Source organism: Pseudopipra pipra, chromosome 3 (assembly GCF_036250125.1).
Source record: "Pseudopipra pipra isolate bDixPip1 chromosome 3, bDixPip1.hap1, whole genome shotgun sequence".
Taxonomy (NCBI): Eukaryota; Metazoa; Chordata; class Aves; order Passeriformes; family Pipridae; genus Pseudopipra; species Pseudopipra pipra.
In genome coordinates, this window is record NC_087551.1 from 115,196,593 (window position 1) to 115,215,039 (window position 18,447).

An 18,447-nucleotide genomic window follows, 5' to 3' on the forward strand; every position below is an offset into this window, starting at 1 on the left:
GGATCCATGAACTGTGACTCAAATCCCTTGAGGATCCCTGAACTGTGACCCCTCCCTTGAGGATCCCATTCCTTCATCTCTCCTTCCCTTCCCTTCTTCCTCACTTCCCCACCCATGGAAACACAGCAGCCCTTTTGCTTTCCAGCCTGGCAACGAATTCCAGATAAACTTCTTAAAACACCAGGGATAAAATCCCATTTTTCTCCCTAAAGCCCTTCCCAGCAGCGAGCCCAAGGGGTAAATCCTGCACAGCCCAGACATGGCTCAGCACAGGCCCAGCACAGGCCCTCTGGAAAAGGGCCTGGATGTTGGGATTTCTGTGCCCCTACAGCCCCAGTGCTCCCCCTTCCCTGCCAATCCCATTCCCAAACACTTGTACCAGGAAAGCGATGCTGCTGCTCCGGCTCGTGGGTGGAAAACACTCATCCAAATCCACCTGGGAATGACAGACCCAGCGTGGGCTTGGGGCTGCTCCCGGTGTCCGGCCCCACAGGAGTGTTTTCCTGCATTTCCAGCTGGGAAAAAAAAAACCCAAACCCAGTAATTTCCCTCTTGCTGCCCATCTCAGCTGGGAAGGGACGAGCAGGTCCTTTCCTGGGCTCTGGCAGGAGCTGCTGGATTTTATGGCACTGATGGGCAGAACAGGACAATTCCAGTGAAACTGCTTTTTATCAAGGAATGTGTCATCCCAAGGGGAACATCGAGGGCACTTTGTAGTGCAGAGGAGTGGAGTGTAAAGCACTTCTCACCCCCCTCCCTCCCGGGAGCAGGGAATGAATCATTAATGGCATTGATGGCTTCCTCCTCTCCCCAGTGCCTGCTTCCTCATCCCAAGGTACAATCCCTCATCCAGGCAAAAAGGAAATGGAACGGGAGCCGCGGTGCTGTGGCTCCTCTCACCAGGCACAGCAGTTCCAGGAGATTTTTATCTCCTGCCTCAGGGCTGGAAAAGCCTCCGGATCAAATCGGCTTCAGCTGAGCCGGTGCCCAAGATGCTGCTGGGGCTCCCTGGGGAGCCAGATCCCAAACCAGCTTCCCAACCAGGCCAATTCCCTGGAGCCAGGATTTCTGTGCCCTTCACTGCCAGCGACATTCCAGCTTCCCTGCAATATTCTGGGTAGAGACCTCAGGAATTTGGGAGGCAGGTCCTGGGCTGAGCATCCACCTCCTGCCTTCCGGGACCAAAATAATGCGGGGGTTCCCTGAAACCTCTCCTGGAAATAAAGCTGGGCATGAACAAATCCCTACCCCAAGGAAGCAGGGAAAAGAAAGGGCACATTTCCCGGGGGAGCAGCAGCAAGGGCAGGAACAGAGGGAACAAGTGACCACGGAGGAAGAGGCTGCTTGGGAGGGAAGGCAAAGAAAAAACCAGCAGGAAGGAAAAGAGAGGGAACCCAGGCACATGCAGGAAATCCTGTGGGATTTCCAGCCCATGGCTTGTGGCCCAGCCACCTCTGTTTGTCCCCTCTGCAGGTTTGAAGCTGGAAATCTGTTTACAAATCCCATGGATCTGTTTGTGTTTTCCACCTCAGCCTCTGGCACAGGAGAGGGAGCGGGAACATCCCCCGAGCCAGCCATGCCATAGGAATGGCCCCTAAAGGATTTCTCAGGATCCCTGGGCAGGGCTGGGCAGGTTTGCAATCCCAGCACCGACCCGGCTGCTGCTTTCATTGCCTGGAAATCTCCGGACAGCTCTTCCCGAGGTGGCTCCCAACATCCCCCTGTCCCCGCAGGGCAGAGATTCCAGGGCTGTATCCCGCCAGTGGAGCGGGCTCAGGGTCAGGTGCCCTTCGGTGGGTACAGCTGGTGATGCAGAAATCCAGGGGTTTCCAGCCCCTTGGGGGGTGTCCCCGATGCCACCAGGAGCCCTGTGCCACCGTGGCACTGGGATGGGATATCCCGGGAAGCTACAGAGGGGTCCAACCCCTGCGGGGGCTCCCGTGGCCCGGCCACGAGCTCCCTGAGGGACGAGAGGGGGTTTAGCACCGTGAGGAGTTTCCACCATTCCGGCGCAGCCCTTTGTTCCTGCTCCCTTGGGAATTCCAAGCCTGGGAGGTGCTTATTTTTGGGATGCTCCAGGGGCCCGGAGCCGCCCCAATCCTGGTCCCTCCCCTGTCCCGACCCCCAGCAAAGAGGCGCCGAGCCGCTCCCAAGTTAAACTCTCCATTTTATTGGATCCTTTTACAAAAACCTCAACATTTGTGCTCGTGTCGAAGGAGTGTTTCTCGTCCCTCCGTTTTCGTTGGATTTTTAAATCCTGGCGCTCGCGGAGCTGCAGCAACAACCGCGGCACGGGGCGGGGGCAGGGCCGTGGGACGGACGATCCTATTTACAGCGGGAAAGGCCTCGCTCCACGCCCGGGGGAAGCAGCAGGAAAACTCTGGGAAGGGGAAAAAGGCCTTTCCCTTGGGAAAGGTGCGGCCGCCGAGAGCCCTTCCCGTCTCCTCGGGGCCAGAGTGGCTCCGGGAGCTGGGATGGATCCTACAACCAAACCTGAGCTTTGCAGTGAGCCTGGGACCCCCTGGAAATGCCGGGAGAACGATGGGGGGTAGCAAGGGAGGATGTTCGGGATGGTGGCACCGCTCCAGGAAAACCCCTCTGCTCCCTGGTGGTGGAGGAAAAGTCCAGGGACAGCTCAGATCCTGGGATGTCTCAGGAGCTGTGAATCCCAAGTCTGTGCTCCAGGGGGTTTGGTGGTTATTTGGGAAAGAGGGAAACAGCAGCAGGATGGGAGGGACAGCAGCAGCAGATGTTCTTGCTGGCATTTATTTTCCTCACAGAATTCCATCCCTCCCTGGGATGTCCCCTCCCGGAGCAGCCACTTCATCCTTTCACCCCCAAATCCTTCCCCTTCAGGGGGGCTCAGGAAGTTGGGATCCATCCCACAATATCCACAGTGATCCCATCCACACACATCCCAACCCTGCTCAGCCACAATGCACCGGGGGATCCTTCCAACAAAACAACACTGGGGCAACAGGCCAAAGAGCCCGGGGGGAGGAACAGTTGGATTTGCTCCACTGATCCCTGATCTTGACTGCCTTTGAACAGAAACACTCCGAGGGAAGGCGGAATTCCCATCCTGGGGCTCTGACAGAGCTCATGGAACACCAACACTTCCCAGCCTGTCCGCCTTCCCCAGGCTCCTGCAGCACAGGAAGGACAACATTTCCCTTCAGATTTTGGGAAATCAGTTGCTGAGCAGGGTCTGTGTCTGTATAAAGTGCAATCCACGCCCAACCATTCCCATTCCGTGCTCCCGCCTGGCCGGGAGGGCTGGGAAGGCAGAGCCGACTCCAAGGCTGGGCTGGACCTGAGCTAATGAACCACCTCCTAATGAGGGCGGAATTAAAGCTCAGGCCCCTCGGGATGCTGGGGCTGGAGCAGCTCCTGACAAAGTGCCACATTCCCACTCCGAGCAGGAGCAAAGAAAATCCTTCCAGGTGTTTCAGAGCCTCACAGGAGTCTCCCATGGAAATTTTAAGGAGACTGTGAACCTTCCCGTGCTCCCTTTGGAGCATCTGATGTTAAAGCAAAAACGGGATGGAAAGGAAAAGAAAAGCCATAGAGAGGAAAAGATTCCTTGATCTGGATTTTGCTGCGCTCGGCGGTGCTGGTGAAGGCACGAGCTGTGGGCTCTGCTGGGAACAGGCTGCTCCTTCCCTCCCCTTCCCAAGGAGGAATATTGGTGACCCCCATCCACAGGGCTGACAGGAAAAACTGGCTGGGAGGTGTCTGGAGAGAGCACAGAATCCCCACCACGTGGTGCAGGAGGAGCATGGACAGGGCTCACCTTCGGAGCGACGGACCATCCCTGCTCCGGGACACACCAGGGACAGAGCCAGGGGGTGACGTCCTGCTGGGTGCTGGGATCCCGAGCTGCAACCTGAGCCAGGAAAAGCAGGGACATGGAGGTGAATGACTCAAGTGTCACCTTCCCCCCTACCCAGAAAAACCTTCTCCAGGCTGCTCGTAGCCCTCTGGGATGCGCCGAGGGAGAACATCACACGAGGGGAATGTTATCCTTCCCTCCTGCCGGCTGGGATGGATGCAGGATGGAGCAGGGAGCTGAGCTCGGAGGTCGGGTGGTCACAGGTGTCACAGCATTTTGCTCTGGGGGGGCAGGAAACCAGCTCCAAAACCACTCCATGAACGCGATCCCAGCGGCGTCTCCTGGTTCACAGGACGGGAAGCTCCTGCTGGGATTAACCCTGGGATGCAGCCCAAAGCCAGGGGGGGAGGATGGGATGGGGTTAAGGCAGTTATGCTGAGGCCCACGGCCAACCCAGCATGGGCAGGGTTCGCTCTGGGACAGGGAATGAGGGACGAGGCAGAGCGGGAATTGTGGCCACGGTGCAGCCGTGGCTCGAGCACATCCCAGCTGGGCTGAGCATGGATCAGGATCAGGGCTCCACCAGCCTGGGGCACTGCCAGCCCAGCCTGTGCTGCAGGGGGATCTTTCCTAAGCCCCAAACACACTCCCTGTCTTTAGAGGATTAGCAGGACGGGGTGGAAAAGGACATGGAGAACAAGAGCACAGCAACTGAACATCCCAGGGCTGTGGCATGGGAATGGCGGGTCCTGGAGCTGGGAAGGGTCACCCAGGCCAACCTCAGCCCTCCCAGGGGCTCAGGGTGCTGAGCAGAGCAGAGCAGAGCCCAGGGCTCATCACCAGCCAACACCTGGGAGTCCTCAGGAGCAGCCACAGGGAAAGAGGAGCCAGGATGTGGTGAGTGGGAAGGGCTGGAAAGGGATAAAGGGATGGGGACAACAGTGGTGACCTCGCTGCTGCACTCAAACACCTCCAACCTGGCCTTGCTACGACCCCCTCGAGTGGGACGAGGGGTCCTGAGGGGAAAAGGGGATGAGGGGGGGAAGAAAAGAAAACAAAAAAAGCGCCTCACGAGGCAAATCTAAAACACTTTCATTTTAAATAACAATAATTATAATTAAAAAGAACGGCCGCCCTCGGCCAGGGAAGGGGCAGAGCCGGCGGCCAACGGGCCATTCCTCAGTGTACAATCCCAGGGAGTGTCCTCACAGGAGCCGAGGGATCCCGTTCCCCATCGAGGGATCCCGTTCCCCGTCACTCGGTCGAGTCGCTGCGGGGAGAGCGGGAAAGGAGGGGCGGGACGTGCCCGTCCCAATCCAGGCCGTCCCGCATTCCCGGCGGGAAGCGGGGCCGGAATCCGCAGCCAAGGGCGTTTTGCGCTCCCAGCCCCGGCCACCGGCCCCTCTCCGCCCTTCCCGCCGGAGGTGGGAGCCGGAGAACCTCCGGCTGCTCCCCTTTAGATGAACTTGAAGCACTTGGTCTTGTCGTGGGGCAGGCGGGTCTTGAAGAGCACGGAGTCGACGCGGAACTGGGTGTAGAGCAGGGGCATGTACCCGTACACCCGCACGAAGAAGTTGATGCACTTGTGCCGCTCGTGGAAGTGGGAATCGTCGTGGGAAAGGGCCTGGGGGCACCCGGGGCAGCGGAACGTCCAGCGGGAGGTCACCTGCAGGGAGGGACAGAGGTGGGCAGTGCCGCGCTGCCCGGAATGCCCCGACTGTGCCCGAGGTATTGGAAGGGGCTGCTTGGATATGGGGGAATCATGGAATGGTTTGGGTGGGAAGGGACCTTAAAGATCAGCCAGTTCCAACCCCGACATCTTCCACTAGCCCAGGTTGCTCCAAGCCCCGTCTAACCTGGCCTTGGGCACTCCCAGGGATCCAGGGGCAGCCACAGCTTCTCTGGGAATTCCAGCCCAGACCCTCCCCACCCTCACAGTCAAGAATTCCTTCCCAATCTCCCCTCTATCCCTGCCCTCTGGCAGTGGGAAGCCATTCCCTGTGTCCTGTCCCTCCAGCCCTTGTCCCCAGTCCCTCTCCAGCTCTCCTGGAGCCCCTTTAGGCTCTGGAAGGGGCTCCAAGGTCTCCCTGGATCCTTCTCCTCTCCAGCTGAACCCCCCCAGCTCTCCCAGCCTGGCTCCAGAGCAGAGGGGCTCCAGCCCTCGGAGCATCTCCGGAGCCTCCTCTGGACTCGCTCCAGCAGCTCCACCTCCTTCTGCTGTTGTTCCCCAGGGCTGGAGGCAGCTCTGCAGGGGGGTCTCACCTGAGGGGGCAGAGGGACAGAATCCCCCTCACTGTTGCCCAAAGTTGCCACAGAAGAATCAGCAATTTGGGGCACCCCTTGTTTTGGGCACCCAGAGTAAGATCTCTGGAAAGGGCTCCAGTTTCCAGGAGGTGCTGAGGGGTCACCCACTGACTAAAGGGCCTCTTTGTCTGTCCTGAACCAAACAGGTTCAGGATTCTCCTCTCAGCTGCACCAAACCCCACAGCCTCCACTTCCCAGCAGCTCCAGCTGGGAACACCATGCAGGAAAACACAGCCAGGCCCAGCCCAAGGCAGTGACACTGGCAGGGCTGAGGGAGCCCTTTGCCAGCAGGGATGAAGAGCAGGATGATCTGCATCCCAAATCCATGCTCAGAACTGTGACACTCATTTGCTATCCCAGGGCAAGGGAATTCCAGCTCGGCTGCAGCGTTTGGGCCAAACACAGATGAGCCTGAATGGCTCTGGAAAGCCTCACAAAATCAGCAAGGAATCAGTGGGACTTGTGCTGGAAAGAAGGGAATCTGTGGGTTTGGGATCAGCTGCTCTTTGCTGAGCCAGGAACACTCCGGGCTGAGCTGCAGCACAAGTCAGAGAATCAGGGAATGGTTTGGGTTGGAAGGGAAACATTAAAGATCATCTTGTTCCAACCCCCTGCCACGAATCCAAGGCAGGGAACCTTCCACTAGACCAGGAACTTGGTCTGGTTTGGTCTGGTAACATCAAACCTCAATCCCCCCGCTCACCATGGCAGGACTTGGCCAATTCCATGGGCTGAGCTTCCACGCCTGGAGTTGGATTTCCCCTTTCCCACCACAGCTCCTCCGGCAACGCCGAGCCCAGGACAGACCCTTCCCAGAGCTTTTACCTTGATGGGAGGTTTCCTGGTGAGGTGGGAGACCAGGAAGTTCATGGCGATGTCCTCGCAGTTGATGTACTCGTCCACCATGTCCCGGATGGCCTGGGGCATCACGTAGGAATACAGGTAGGCATAGTACTGTGGAAAACAGGGAAACAGGGAAAGGCACAGCCTCGGTCAGGGCGGTCCCAGCGGGAAGTGCCCAACCCCTGCTGGTGCCACCTCATGGCTCCATAACTGAGTATCAAGTTATGGGACATGTTGGGACGTGTTTGACTCAAAACTGAAGGAAAACAGTGGGGAGATTCCCAGAAATGGAGTTAATCCTGCAGCAGCAAATCACTCCCCAGCCACCACCCTCCCTGAATCCTGGACCCTCAGAAATCAAGGAATGGGGGTTTTGTCCCTCCCCCCAGACCTTGCTGTCTCTGTTGCTGGGGAGTCAGCACTGGGATGGCTCAGGACCAGTTTGGAGGAAGTGAGGGAAGATGAGCAGAGAGCTCCGAAATTCATCCTTACAAGAACTCCACCCCTCCCAAGAAGCTCCTGTGAGGAGGAAGAGGCGGCTGCAGCTGGGGAGGTCTCACCTTGTGGAAGAAGGCAGCACCAGTGAGCACCATGGAGAGCTCGCAGGAGTAGTTGGAGTTGTAGAGCCAGGACTGGTGGGGGATGTCCCACGCGTGGTAGCGCCCCGGGAAGCCCACGATCCGATCCCGGGCCTCCCTCCAGACCCTGCAAACACAAGAGTTGGGGGTGAGGCACCACCCTGGGAAGCCCATCCAGGGCTGGGCACGACTTGGGACTCTGCCCTCGAGGCCAGCAGAGGTTCCTGAGGGAAGCAAGAGGTGGAGGAGCTGCTGCATCAAAAAGTTGGGCAGCTGCTCATCCACTGGATGTCCAGAAGGGATAAATGTTGTTAAAATGGGCTTTGAGTTGTTCGTGCACAGGGAAAGCGCTCCCAATCCATAAATGGGGGATTTTCTGTCTCACCAGGGCTGTTGTGGAGGTTTAAAGGAAAACTTAAGTAGGGAGCAGCCAAGGGAGAAGCCCAGTGTCTCCTGGCCTCCTCCCCAAATCCCTGCAGCTTTCCATCTCCCACAGCTCAGGTTCCTGCTCTGTGGGGCCGAGATAACGTCAATCCATCCCCCTTGAGCAAAAATTCCATTTTCAGGAGACCAATTTTTAGGAAATCAAGTTTTTAGGAGAAATCACCTTCCCTTTAGGAAAGTTCCAAGGCCAGGTTGGACAGGGCTTGGAGGAACCTGGGATAATGGAAGATGTCCCTGCCCATGGCAGGGGATGGAATGAGATGAGCTTTAAGGTCCCTTCCCACCCAAACCATTCCAGGGCTCTGTGATTCCATGATTCTGTGAAAGCTGTTGAGATGCTGGGCCTGGTTTCTCCAGCTGGAACTGGTCCCCATCCCAAACCAGCCCCTGGCAGCTCCCCAGTTCTGGCCATACAGGAAAATCCTCTGGGGCCACAAGTACGTCCCTCACTCCGACACACACTCACGGTGGAGCCACAGGGTATTAAATCCCGAGGACTGAGAGTGGGAGTGTGGGATTGCTTAACATTCTGCTCTCATCTGAAGCTCCTCGAGAGAAATCCCACAGGAGCTGCAACTCTGGCAGGAATAAATAAGGAAAAAGTCAGTGCCTAAGGCCTGATCTGGGAAATAAATCCAGCTTCCAAGGCAGGGGTGAGGGCTGCCTTTGGATCATCCCATCCCATCTCCCTCCAAACCCAGTGACTCCAGATTGCAAGAGCAAACTCCCTGTGGGACACAGAAGGGTTTCTTCCCTTTTCCCCAGGCACAGAACAGGGCAGAAAGTGGCCTTTTGGGGTTTTTTTTCCCTTGTGTTGACGTGAATTCCTCCCACAACCCAGGTTCCTGGAGAGCCACGGGAGAGCTGCTGAGGAGACCAAGATTCCCTGAGTTTCCCTTCATTGTTCAGTCCTCTGCTCCAATTAATGAAACTCCAAAATAACCTGGAAATGAATCCTGAGTAATTAACATCACCAGCAGCTTCCCCGGCTCCATCCTCCCCCCCAGCCCTTGTTTGCTGCTGTTCCTGTCAATCCAGTGGGATTGTTTTGAAAAGCTGGAAGTCGAAACCACTTATTCCCTTTCACTCCTCCCACGTCTCACTCTCCTTCCAACGTGACACGTTTTCTTTCCCAGCTCAGCCACAAAAATCGGGATTTCTCCGGAGAATGGCTCTGGGTGTGCTCAGGGTTCCTGCCTCCAGCTCCTTCCCGAGCCTCAAACCGGGAAAAACGAGGCTTTTGGCCCCAAAAACCAGAGCCTGAAGGAAAGCTTTGACAAAAGACACTTGTTGTGGGGTCACTCCGGCCAAGACTCCGGCTCCTCCTTGGCTGAGGGTGGGAACAGGGAGGCTTTGTGGAACAAGGTGTCTGTAAGCAGGGATATGAGTGGGAATAACACACAGCACTTACAATCTTCATTTGATGCTCTCCAGGCAAACAGATTCCAAAGGGGGGATTGGGGGGGGAACCAGCCCAGTTGAGACAAAGAGCCTGGAATGGGGCAGGGAAGGGAAGCCAGGAGTCCTGACGCCTCCTCCAGCGCTTTCATCCCTCTGACACCTCGTTCCTCATCCCTTTGAGGGAGCTTGGTGGCTTTCCAGGTGCTTTGTGCCCTTTAATCCTCCTCCCAGACACGAGCCAGTGTGTTTTGGTGAGAGCTGGTCCCTGTTTCCCACCCCCGGGCAGCTGTCGGGTGTTCCCGGATTCGGGATCGCGGCCGCTGCTCCTCGTGCCGTCCTTGCTCCTCGTGCCATCCTTGCTCCCAGCACTTTTTGGCAGGGAGGTTTGGCTGTGGGAGCTGCAGGAGCAGCTGCCACAAACCTCCCACAGCAGGAACCCGTGGAACTGATTTCTCCCTCGGCCCCCCCGCTCAGGAAAAGCCTTTTGCCAGGGAAAAGTCAAGGGGAAAACGGAGAGGCTGGAGCAGAAGGGGAGTGGGAATGAGAGCAACCAGCACCAGCCTTCGCTGGGGAACATCTCCCTTTTCCATGCTCTGCAGAATGAAGTGCCCAAATAGTCCAAATCCCACCCCAGGGTCCCATGGAGCAAGGGATGGCAGCACAGGAGCAGCACGTCCTGGAGCGGCCGGGAATGCCCTGGCCTTGCCTACGGCCCGTGAAGGATGGAGTGCAACACAACAGACTCTGGGATTTGTTTTCTGGTTCCCGTCCACCCTAGGAAGGCACAGACCCCGAAATCCACTCAGGGCCCATTCTCAGCACAGCCAAAGCCAAGGAGTTGAGGTTAAATGGGAGAACTGGAGTTCCCTGGACAACCTGCACTGGTTAAACCGCCCCAAAAGGCGAGTTCCTCCACAGCACACGGAGTCGGGGAGCCACGGGAAGGGATGTGCTGTCCCTGACTCTGGCCCTGGTTTTGGCAATGTGGAAAGCCCTCCCTGGGATGTGGAGAGCCCCAGTTTGGGTGCCAGGGCCATGTGTGCCAGGGTGTCTCACCGGAAGCCGAACATGATCTCGTCGTGGCGCAGGTGGGCGTCGTCGTCGATGGACAGGATGGCCTCGGTCTCGATCTCGTCCCAGGGCAGGAACCGGTTGTTCAGGCTGTTCTTCTCCGTACGGACAACCTGGCAGGGGGAACGGGGAGTTATGGTGGGTGTCCATGCCCAGGGATGGGATCTGGGGGCTGGGGTTGTGCGTTCCGGGTGTGGCGGCGCCGCATTCCGGCGCCGCTTCAAAGCCCCCGTGGTGGGGAATTCCTTCCAACCAAAAGGCACCAGCTCACTCTGCCATCAGCTCCAGGAATTCCCCTTATCCCGCTGTCAAATCCTACTGGATTTCTCCCTCCTCTTAGAATCACAGAATAGAATTAGAATGCAGAACTGGGAGGGACCCCCAGGGATCATCCAGTCCAACCCCTGGCCCTGCACAGACACCCCAACAGTCCCATCCTGTCCCTGAGAGTGTTGTCCAAACATTCCTTGAGCTCTGGCAGCCTTGGGAAGTGACCATTCCATGGAGAACCTGTTCAGGGCTCGACCACCCTCTGGGGGAAGAACTTTTTCCTGATATCCATCCCAAACCTCCCCTGGCACAGCTTCACACCCTTCCTCTCCCTCTTACAGGGATTACAGGCCAGGTTTTGATCCTGACACCACACCCAGGGCTCTGGAAACAAGGGCAGCATGTTCCAGAAAAGAGAACTCTTGAGGAAGATAAAAGTGAATTTTTGGGAAACTTTTATGCTTTAATTCAAGCAACTAACCTTGGAAAAAGGTTAGGGGCAACGGGAAGGGAATTCAATTCAGGGGCTTGAAACGTTTCTCCCTCTCCTAAAAGTTTTTACATTTCAATGAGCCTCTAAAAAGCACCGGATTTCTCGGGCATGAAATGGGCACAAACACAACTCAGGAGCTGATTAGGCCAGGTGAGAAATGACCTTCCGTCCCTGGAAGTGTCCAAGGCCAGGTTGGATGGGGCTCGGAGCAACCTGGGATAGTGGGAAGTGTCCCTGCCCACGGCAGGGAGTGGAAGGGGATGAGCTTTAGGGTCCCTTCCAACCCAAACCATCCTGGGATTCCATAAGTCACCTACACAAACCTGCTGTGTGCTCCAGGTCCCAGGGAGCTGAGCTGTCACTGGGGGAGGCCAGGAAGGCATCCTGTCTCCCCTTGAAGACTCTGAGAGTGGGAGAATCCACCTTTCCTCTGGGATGTTCCCTCTCAAACGTTAATGCTGCTCCTCATGACTCATCCCCTTCAGCTCCCAACACTCTCTCTGTTCCTTTTCACCTTCTGAGGTCTCAATCCCTCACCCAGGGCTGTTTCTCCCACTTTTCCATCATTTTAAGGATGGGTTTTGCCACAGTCTTGTTTCTGAACAATCCCAAGCCAAGAGCTCTGTCAAAACCCAGCAAAAGATGTTCCCTCAGCAGATCTGAAAATGCTGCACTCCTGCAGTGCAGGAGTTGGGGGTTTCCCTCTCCAGGGAAGGAGGAGGACACGAAATCAGCCAGAGGACAACAACAGAGGCCCCAGCACACCTACCAAAAATCCCACCTTCCCTCACAGCAAACCTCGAGGCTCCAAACATGGAGCAGAGCACCAGTGGTAGGACCCGCACACAAACTCCGACCCCTCCAGACTCAAAGGCATCCCGGATTGTGTCCTTCTGCCTGTCTTGTTTTGGGCTTTTCCTTGGGAATAATTCCCTTTAAAACACTTTGCCATCAGTTAAATGGCCTGGAGATCAAAACCATGAACCTCCTGAGCAGTCTGCAGGTTTTTGAGACAAACTCAAGGTGATTCAGTTCCACCACGCGGGATTTTTTGACTCAAGCCCCACAACTCCACGAAGCCCATCTGCTCCCAGTTTTTGTCGCTCACAGCCCCGTCGGATGAATGGATCTTAAAAAACCTTCAAGAGAACTAAAGCAGAGCATAAATCTCAAGTCTGCCCAGCAGTAAAGTCCTTAACTGATACTTTATAGTGCGTTTTTATACATAAATACAAAAAAAATGCAGGAAAATCAGTATCTTCCAGCAATCTCCTTGCTAGTGAGGCTTCACACTTAGGCTTTAAATTAAGTGCTACTTATAATTTGAGGGTGAAAACATGAAGAGTGTCTGTGCCCTTGGAGGAGTTTTGGCAGCTCAGCTTAAGGGAACTGGGTTTCTGGGCAAAGAGCAAACTCTGCAAGAAACCGGGAACCTCATTGATCCCGTCAGGTTTTTGGGAGGAATAAAAGCCAGGAGGATGCCCTGAGGAGAGCAGGGTAATTTGGGGAGATGACAGGCTCTCAGGGGAAGGATCTGCCTCCATCATTCCCAAAGACATGCCAATTGAAGCCACATGGGCTGGGGGGGAATAGCAGAGGGGGATGGGGACACCCCGCACTCCCCCTGACCGCCCAGCTGGGAATTAGGGGGCTGGAGACGCCGGAGACAAACGACTCTGAGGAGCTGACCTGGATCTGCACTTGGAAGGGGAGAGCAGGGAGCTCCTGCCAGCACAGCCCTCCAGGGAGGATGTGGATTTACAGCCCTGTCAATCCCTTTTCTTGGCACCAAGAAAAGGTTTGTTAATAAGCGAAGGAAGTCAGGGCGACGCTCCAGAGCTGCTCCAGGGATGTGTCCTGTTCCCAAGGACTGGGCTGGAGCAAAACTCAGCTCAGCACTGACCTCAGGGGTGGGATCTGCCCAGAGCCTCACCTGGGGCAAAGCTCCTTCCCCGAGGAACAGGCAGGAGTTCAGATTCCATGAAGAAAAGGGATATCACGTCTCCCAGATGGTGGCTGACCACTCCTTCCATCCCAAACTTGGGACTCGGCTCCAGAGGTGCCACCATTGCTCCCACCCATCAAGGAAGGCAAGATTGGCACATCTGGGAGCTGATGAGCTTCATCCCACCCCCATCCCTGTTCCAAGCTGAGCTGCTTCCCATCCACCTCTATTTCTGGGGAAAGCACATGGGGAGCCAAGGCTTCTCCAGCTCTCCCATGTGCACATGTGGCTGCTAATGTGGAAAAGGAATCAATTAAAATCAGCCAATCTAGGCTTAATAGGGGTCAGGGAGGGTTCTGCTGGAGGACTCTGGGAGCTGGCAAACTCTAGGAAAAGGGAACGACAGGTTCCAAGTATCCCTGAATCCACCACACTCATTTTCAGCTCCCAGTTCAGACAAATTCAGACACCTTTTGATAAGGAAGTTGCCCAGATCAGCCCTTAAGACCCACAGACTCAGAAACACCAGGGTCCCTTCCCTCTACACATCAGGTCCAAGTGCTGGGATCATTTCCAAGACTCCTTGGAAGGAGGGAAGCATGTGCAGATTCAATATCCATAAGCAGGATCAATCACATCCTTTATCACCACGGCCAACTCCGTTCCCTGCTCCCTCTGGAACCACCATGTTGGATCAGACTGGCACTTGCTTCTCTGCCAGGGATGTGGATGAGGAAGACAACAAGTCTGCCTGGTCCCATCAACCACCATCCTCCTGGAAGCTCCATGTTTTTTGGGAGTGAAGCTGTCAATGGGTTTGCGCTGACCCGCTGGACAAGTTTGGGATGTCAGACAGGGACAAAGCACCCTGTCCCGGGGGTATCAGGAGGAATTTCTTCATGGAAGGGGTGGTCAGGAATTGAAAGGACTGCCCAGGGAAGTTTGGAGTCCCCATCCCTGGAGGTGTCCAAGGAGGGACTGGATGTAGCACTCAGTGCTCTGGGCTGGGGGACAAAGTGGGGATCGGGCACAGGCTGGACTCAATGACCTTGGAGGTCTTTTCCACCCTAAATGATTCCATGATTCTCTAAACATCCCAGCTACAGCAGGGATTTTAGCACTAGGAGAGGACCCATATGGAAACTACACACCTGAGGTTCATTTTCTCACAAAGATGGCTTTGATCCTGATTTCTCTGTGCTCTGTGTTACCTTTCCCATTTCCCATGTCGGAGTCGAAGGGAGACGAGGCCGATCCCAAGGCAGGCACTGCACTGGCTCCGGGACAAGAAGCCAAGGAGCTGCCAAGAAGGAGCCAAAGAACCTGTTGCCATGGCTACAGATGCCACCCAAAATCCCTGCAGCCCTCACCCCTTCCCAGTGAGGTGGCATTGGTGCAAATCACACAAGTCTCACCAAGTCCACAATTTTTCCTCAGTTTTCTCCACGTTTTATCCCTGCCTGCTCCTGGGGGAGCTGAGATGCTCCACAAAACCTGGGAGGGTCACCATGGCCCTCAGCCCAGACCTCAGATCTCCCTGACTGCCCTTTCCAAGGACACCTACGGTGGTGCTTATTGAAGACCATCCAGTGCCTCCTCAAAGAGCAGCATCGCTCCGCCGTGTCCCGCCCTGCCCACGCACAACTGTTCCCTCCCGCCAATCCCAACTCCCACCACCACACAACCCTCAGAGGATGGCAATCCACCCAGTTCCCACTGGCCAGCACCCTGCTTTCCAGAGCCAGAAGCACAGATCCAAGCCTTTGGCTCAGCCAGCAATTCTTCACCTCCTGAGAAACAAAAAAACCTGGCGTCTCTCGACACAACACGAGGCTCTTCCCGGCACTTTTCCAGGCTGTGTGGGCAGGCAGGAGATGGGATGCCAGCACGGCATTTCCCCCATAACCAAGCCCCTGGGATGATGCCTTTTCTCCTCACAACAACACTCTCATTCCCAATTCAGACCCAAAAACTCGAGGACATGAGTCCAGCACAACGTGGGACGCCGGAGTGTTCCCGACAGCTCCGGATGAGCTGCAGATCCAGGGGGAATGGCAGCCCTGCACTTTTGACACGTGTGTAAACAGGGTGTCAAAGCTCCTTCCAAAAATGCTGCCAGTGCTGAGCATTATGTCAAAAAAAAAAAAGGATGTTCTTTTGACTGTGTTTGTGATAATTAATGTTTGAAAAACTCGGGATGCACAGGGAAAATCGGATGCACAGAGCAGCTCCTTGAGGTGTTTGTTAAGACAATCCTGACATTATCCTGGGGTTTACACACCCAGATCCAGAAGATATGGATAAATGGGCGCGGATGTGACCACAGCTCCTAAATGAACCCTGTCCCCATGTCCAAAGCCATCCTGGAGAGAGATCCAGGCTGTTTGGATGCAGGGTGTTCGGATCCTCCTGCCTCCGAGGCGCAGCCCTAAGGGACTGTGTTCCTCTCCTGACTGGTCTCTCCCCACCAGCCATTCCCAGCCTCTCCCAGTTCCACTCCAGCCAGCCTGGATGAGTCCCAGGACATGGCTGGTGTGGATGGTGCTGCAGCAGCACCTGCTGCATCTGGGAAAGGGGCAGAGCAGGCAGGAGAAAGGAGACACCGACGCTCATTCCCAACCCTCTTCCACATCAGCCCTCACCCATCCCTTCTGTATCCCCTGGAATGTGCTCTCTTGCTTGATTTGATGGCACTTGCACCAAAAAGAGTCATTTATGTGAACTCCCACCCCAAACCAGACACTTTTAGCGGGATGTGCCTTCAGTCACCCACTGCCTGTTGAGACGTCCCTGGATTTTAGTGGTTCCCTGGATTTTAGTGGTTCCCCCTGGCAATTCTTCACCTTCTGGTTTTTCCTTTAATCTTTGCTTGTAAAGACGGATTGGGAAGTTACCTTTATCCCTTTTCTCATGTATTAATTATTCTCCTGCTCCTCTTCACCTTGAAACAGCTCCTTTACGCCCTGAACCTCCAGACTCCCGCGCTTTTCCACCTCCAACTTCAAGCGTTTTCAAAATCAGAATTAAAAGGATTTATAGACTATTTTAAGACTCATCTCCAGAGGTATGGAAAGCGTTTCACTGGAAGGGTATTTAGCTCCAAAGGCAGCGCAGGCTGAATATAAATTGGCAAAACAGATGCATTTTTAAAATACGTGTAATTAAATAATGCAACATAAAACCCGGCATAAATTATCCCCCGCTGAGAACAAAACCACACAGGAAGATACCAGTGGAAAAGCTTATTTTTAAACTGACACTGTGTCCATGAATGTAAAATGTGGAAACACTTGGTCCCCCTTTAAAGTCCTCAACTGTGATCAGTGGGTCGCTCATCTCCGAGAGGAGCAAACAGCTTGTGATACAAATAAAGCTGATTATTTATTCATTTTCAGACAGGAGCAGCTGTTGCATCTTTCTAGAGTAACTAAAGGAGAAGAATTCCTATTTTAGCATTAAAAGGCATCCAGATACTCCCTTATTTTCACTCTCTCTGGGTGCTGCTGTTGGGGGCTGTGCAATTAAAGCTGCACGTTGAGTTGTTGTCCGATTGGATTTATTTCACAATTAACTGTAATTATTTGGCTCCAAAGAACGTCCCTGGGATAACACACTGTCAGGTTTAAATACTTCATCTCCCACTGCTGCAGCCCACCCCCTCCTCAGCTTCCCAAAACTCTGCTCTGTGCTTTCCATGAAGGCTCACAGGGAAAAGCTGCGGAGCACGGAGGGACAGGAAAGCTGGAGAGGGATCCAGCTTCCATTGGCACATCTGGGATCACAGGCCTGCTTTGCTGGGAAACCAGGGAAAGTCACCGGAAGAGGAAAGAGCTCCTGCTCAGGGGTTTGATCCTGATAACCCCAATTTTGGGCTTGGTGGGGTATTTTTGCAGTGAAATAGGGAATATCCAAAGGGTTGGTCACGGAACTGTAGAATTGTTTAGGTTGGAAAAGCCCTCTAAGATCAAGTCCAACCATTCCCAGCACTGCCAAGGCCACCACTGACTCATGTCCCCAAGTGCCACATCCATAGGAATTTTAAATCCCTCCAGGAATAGAGACTCCACCCCTGCCCTGGGAAGTTCATTCCAATGCCTGACAACCCTTTCCATGAAGGAATTGTTCCCAATATCCAACCTAAACCTCCCCTGGCACATCTTGAGGTCATTCCCTCTCATCCTGTCCCTTGTTCCCTGGGAGCAGAGCCCGATCCCCCGGCTTCCCTCTCCTGTCAAGGAGTTGCAGAGCCAGAAGATCGCCCCTGATCCCTCTTTTCTCCAGGCTGAGCCCCCCCAGCTCAGCCACTCCTGCTGCCCCAGCCCCTTCCCCAGCTCCATTCCCTTCCCTGGACATGCTCCAGCCCCTCCATGTCTCCCTTGCCATGAGGGGCCCAGAAGTGCCCCCAGCCCTGGAGGTGCCCCAGCAGTGTCAGCACGTGCCAAGTGTGACGTTCCAACACGTGCCACGGTTCCTTATCAATGCTCTTTCAAGCTGCTGCTGGATGAACATCACAAACCTCCTCTCACCTGGCAAATCTTCTTCCCTTCCCTAATCTCCCAGGGCAGCTGTTCCATTGATGTCTCCTAAGAGCTCCAAGACCTTTGGATGGAAAAAGCCCGTTCCAGGATTTTCAAAGGTCGCTCCCACACAACGGGAATGTTCCCCTTTCAGATTCAAAGTCACAAATCCTGACAAGTTTCACCCAACACCTGATAGAGCAGCACCAGTGAAGGTGTGAAATAGGAGTGTGGGATGGATAAGGATGAGACCCAGGAGCTCCAGGCTGGAGAAGCCCAGCTTTGTATCACTTAACACAGGAAAAAATACCAGGCCTTTATCAGCCCCCCCATTTCCATCCCTGATCGATTATAAACTGAATCCAAGGGGAAGCTTTTTCCCACTGTCTCCACAGCATCCCTTCTCCAGCTCCCTGTCTCCACCCAATCCAGGTGCCTGAGCTCTCTCCAGCCAGGATCCAGCAGCGTGTTCTGATGAAATGGGGACACCTGCCCTGCCCTGTCTGCACGAAAACCACTTTGTTGTACCCGGTAAGTCACAGAGATGCCATCTGTGACCAGCCCTCGCTGATGAGAACACGAAGAGACAGGAGGAGGGCAAGGCAGCAGCTTTTAACTCCACTCAAAAGGTGGAGTGTTACTGCCTGCAGCTCAGGGTTGAGGGATTCAAACCACTTGTGGGTAACAAAAACTTCCCAGAGGGCTCAGGAATGGATGTGAGCACTGCCAGCGAGCCTGGGAACAGATCC

General features: G+C 55.0%; 1 protein-coding gene across 6 annotated transcripts in view; it reads right to left on the bottom strand.

Moving 5' to 3' along the window:
• Positions 1-2,149: 2,149 nt before the first annotated feature.
• The window catches only part of EXTL3 (exostosin like glycosyltransferase 3), a 135,456-nt gene continuing 119,158 nt past the window's right edge, over positions 2,150-18,447 (bottom strand). For all 6 annotated transcript variants that reach the window (XM_064651164.1, XM_064651168.1, XM_064651167.1 and 3 more), the window contains 4 exons: positions 10,459-10,586; positions 7,540-7,684; positions 6,962-7,090; positions 2,150-5,498 (listed from right to left, as the gene is read on the bottom strand). In XM_064651164.1, the coding sequence (XP_064507234.1) occupies positions 5,289-5,498; positions 6,962-7,090; positions 7,540-7,684; positions 10,459-10,586 (612 nt within the window). In that variant the 3' untranslated portion in view covers positions 2,150-5,288. The remainder of the gene's footprint in view (positions 5,499-6,961; positions 7,091-7,539; positions 7,685-10,458; positions 10,587-18,447) is intronic.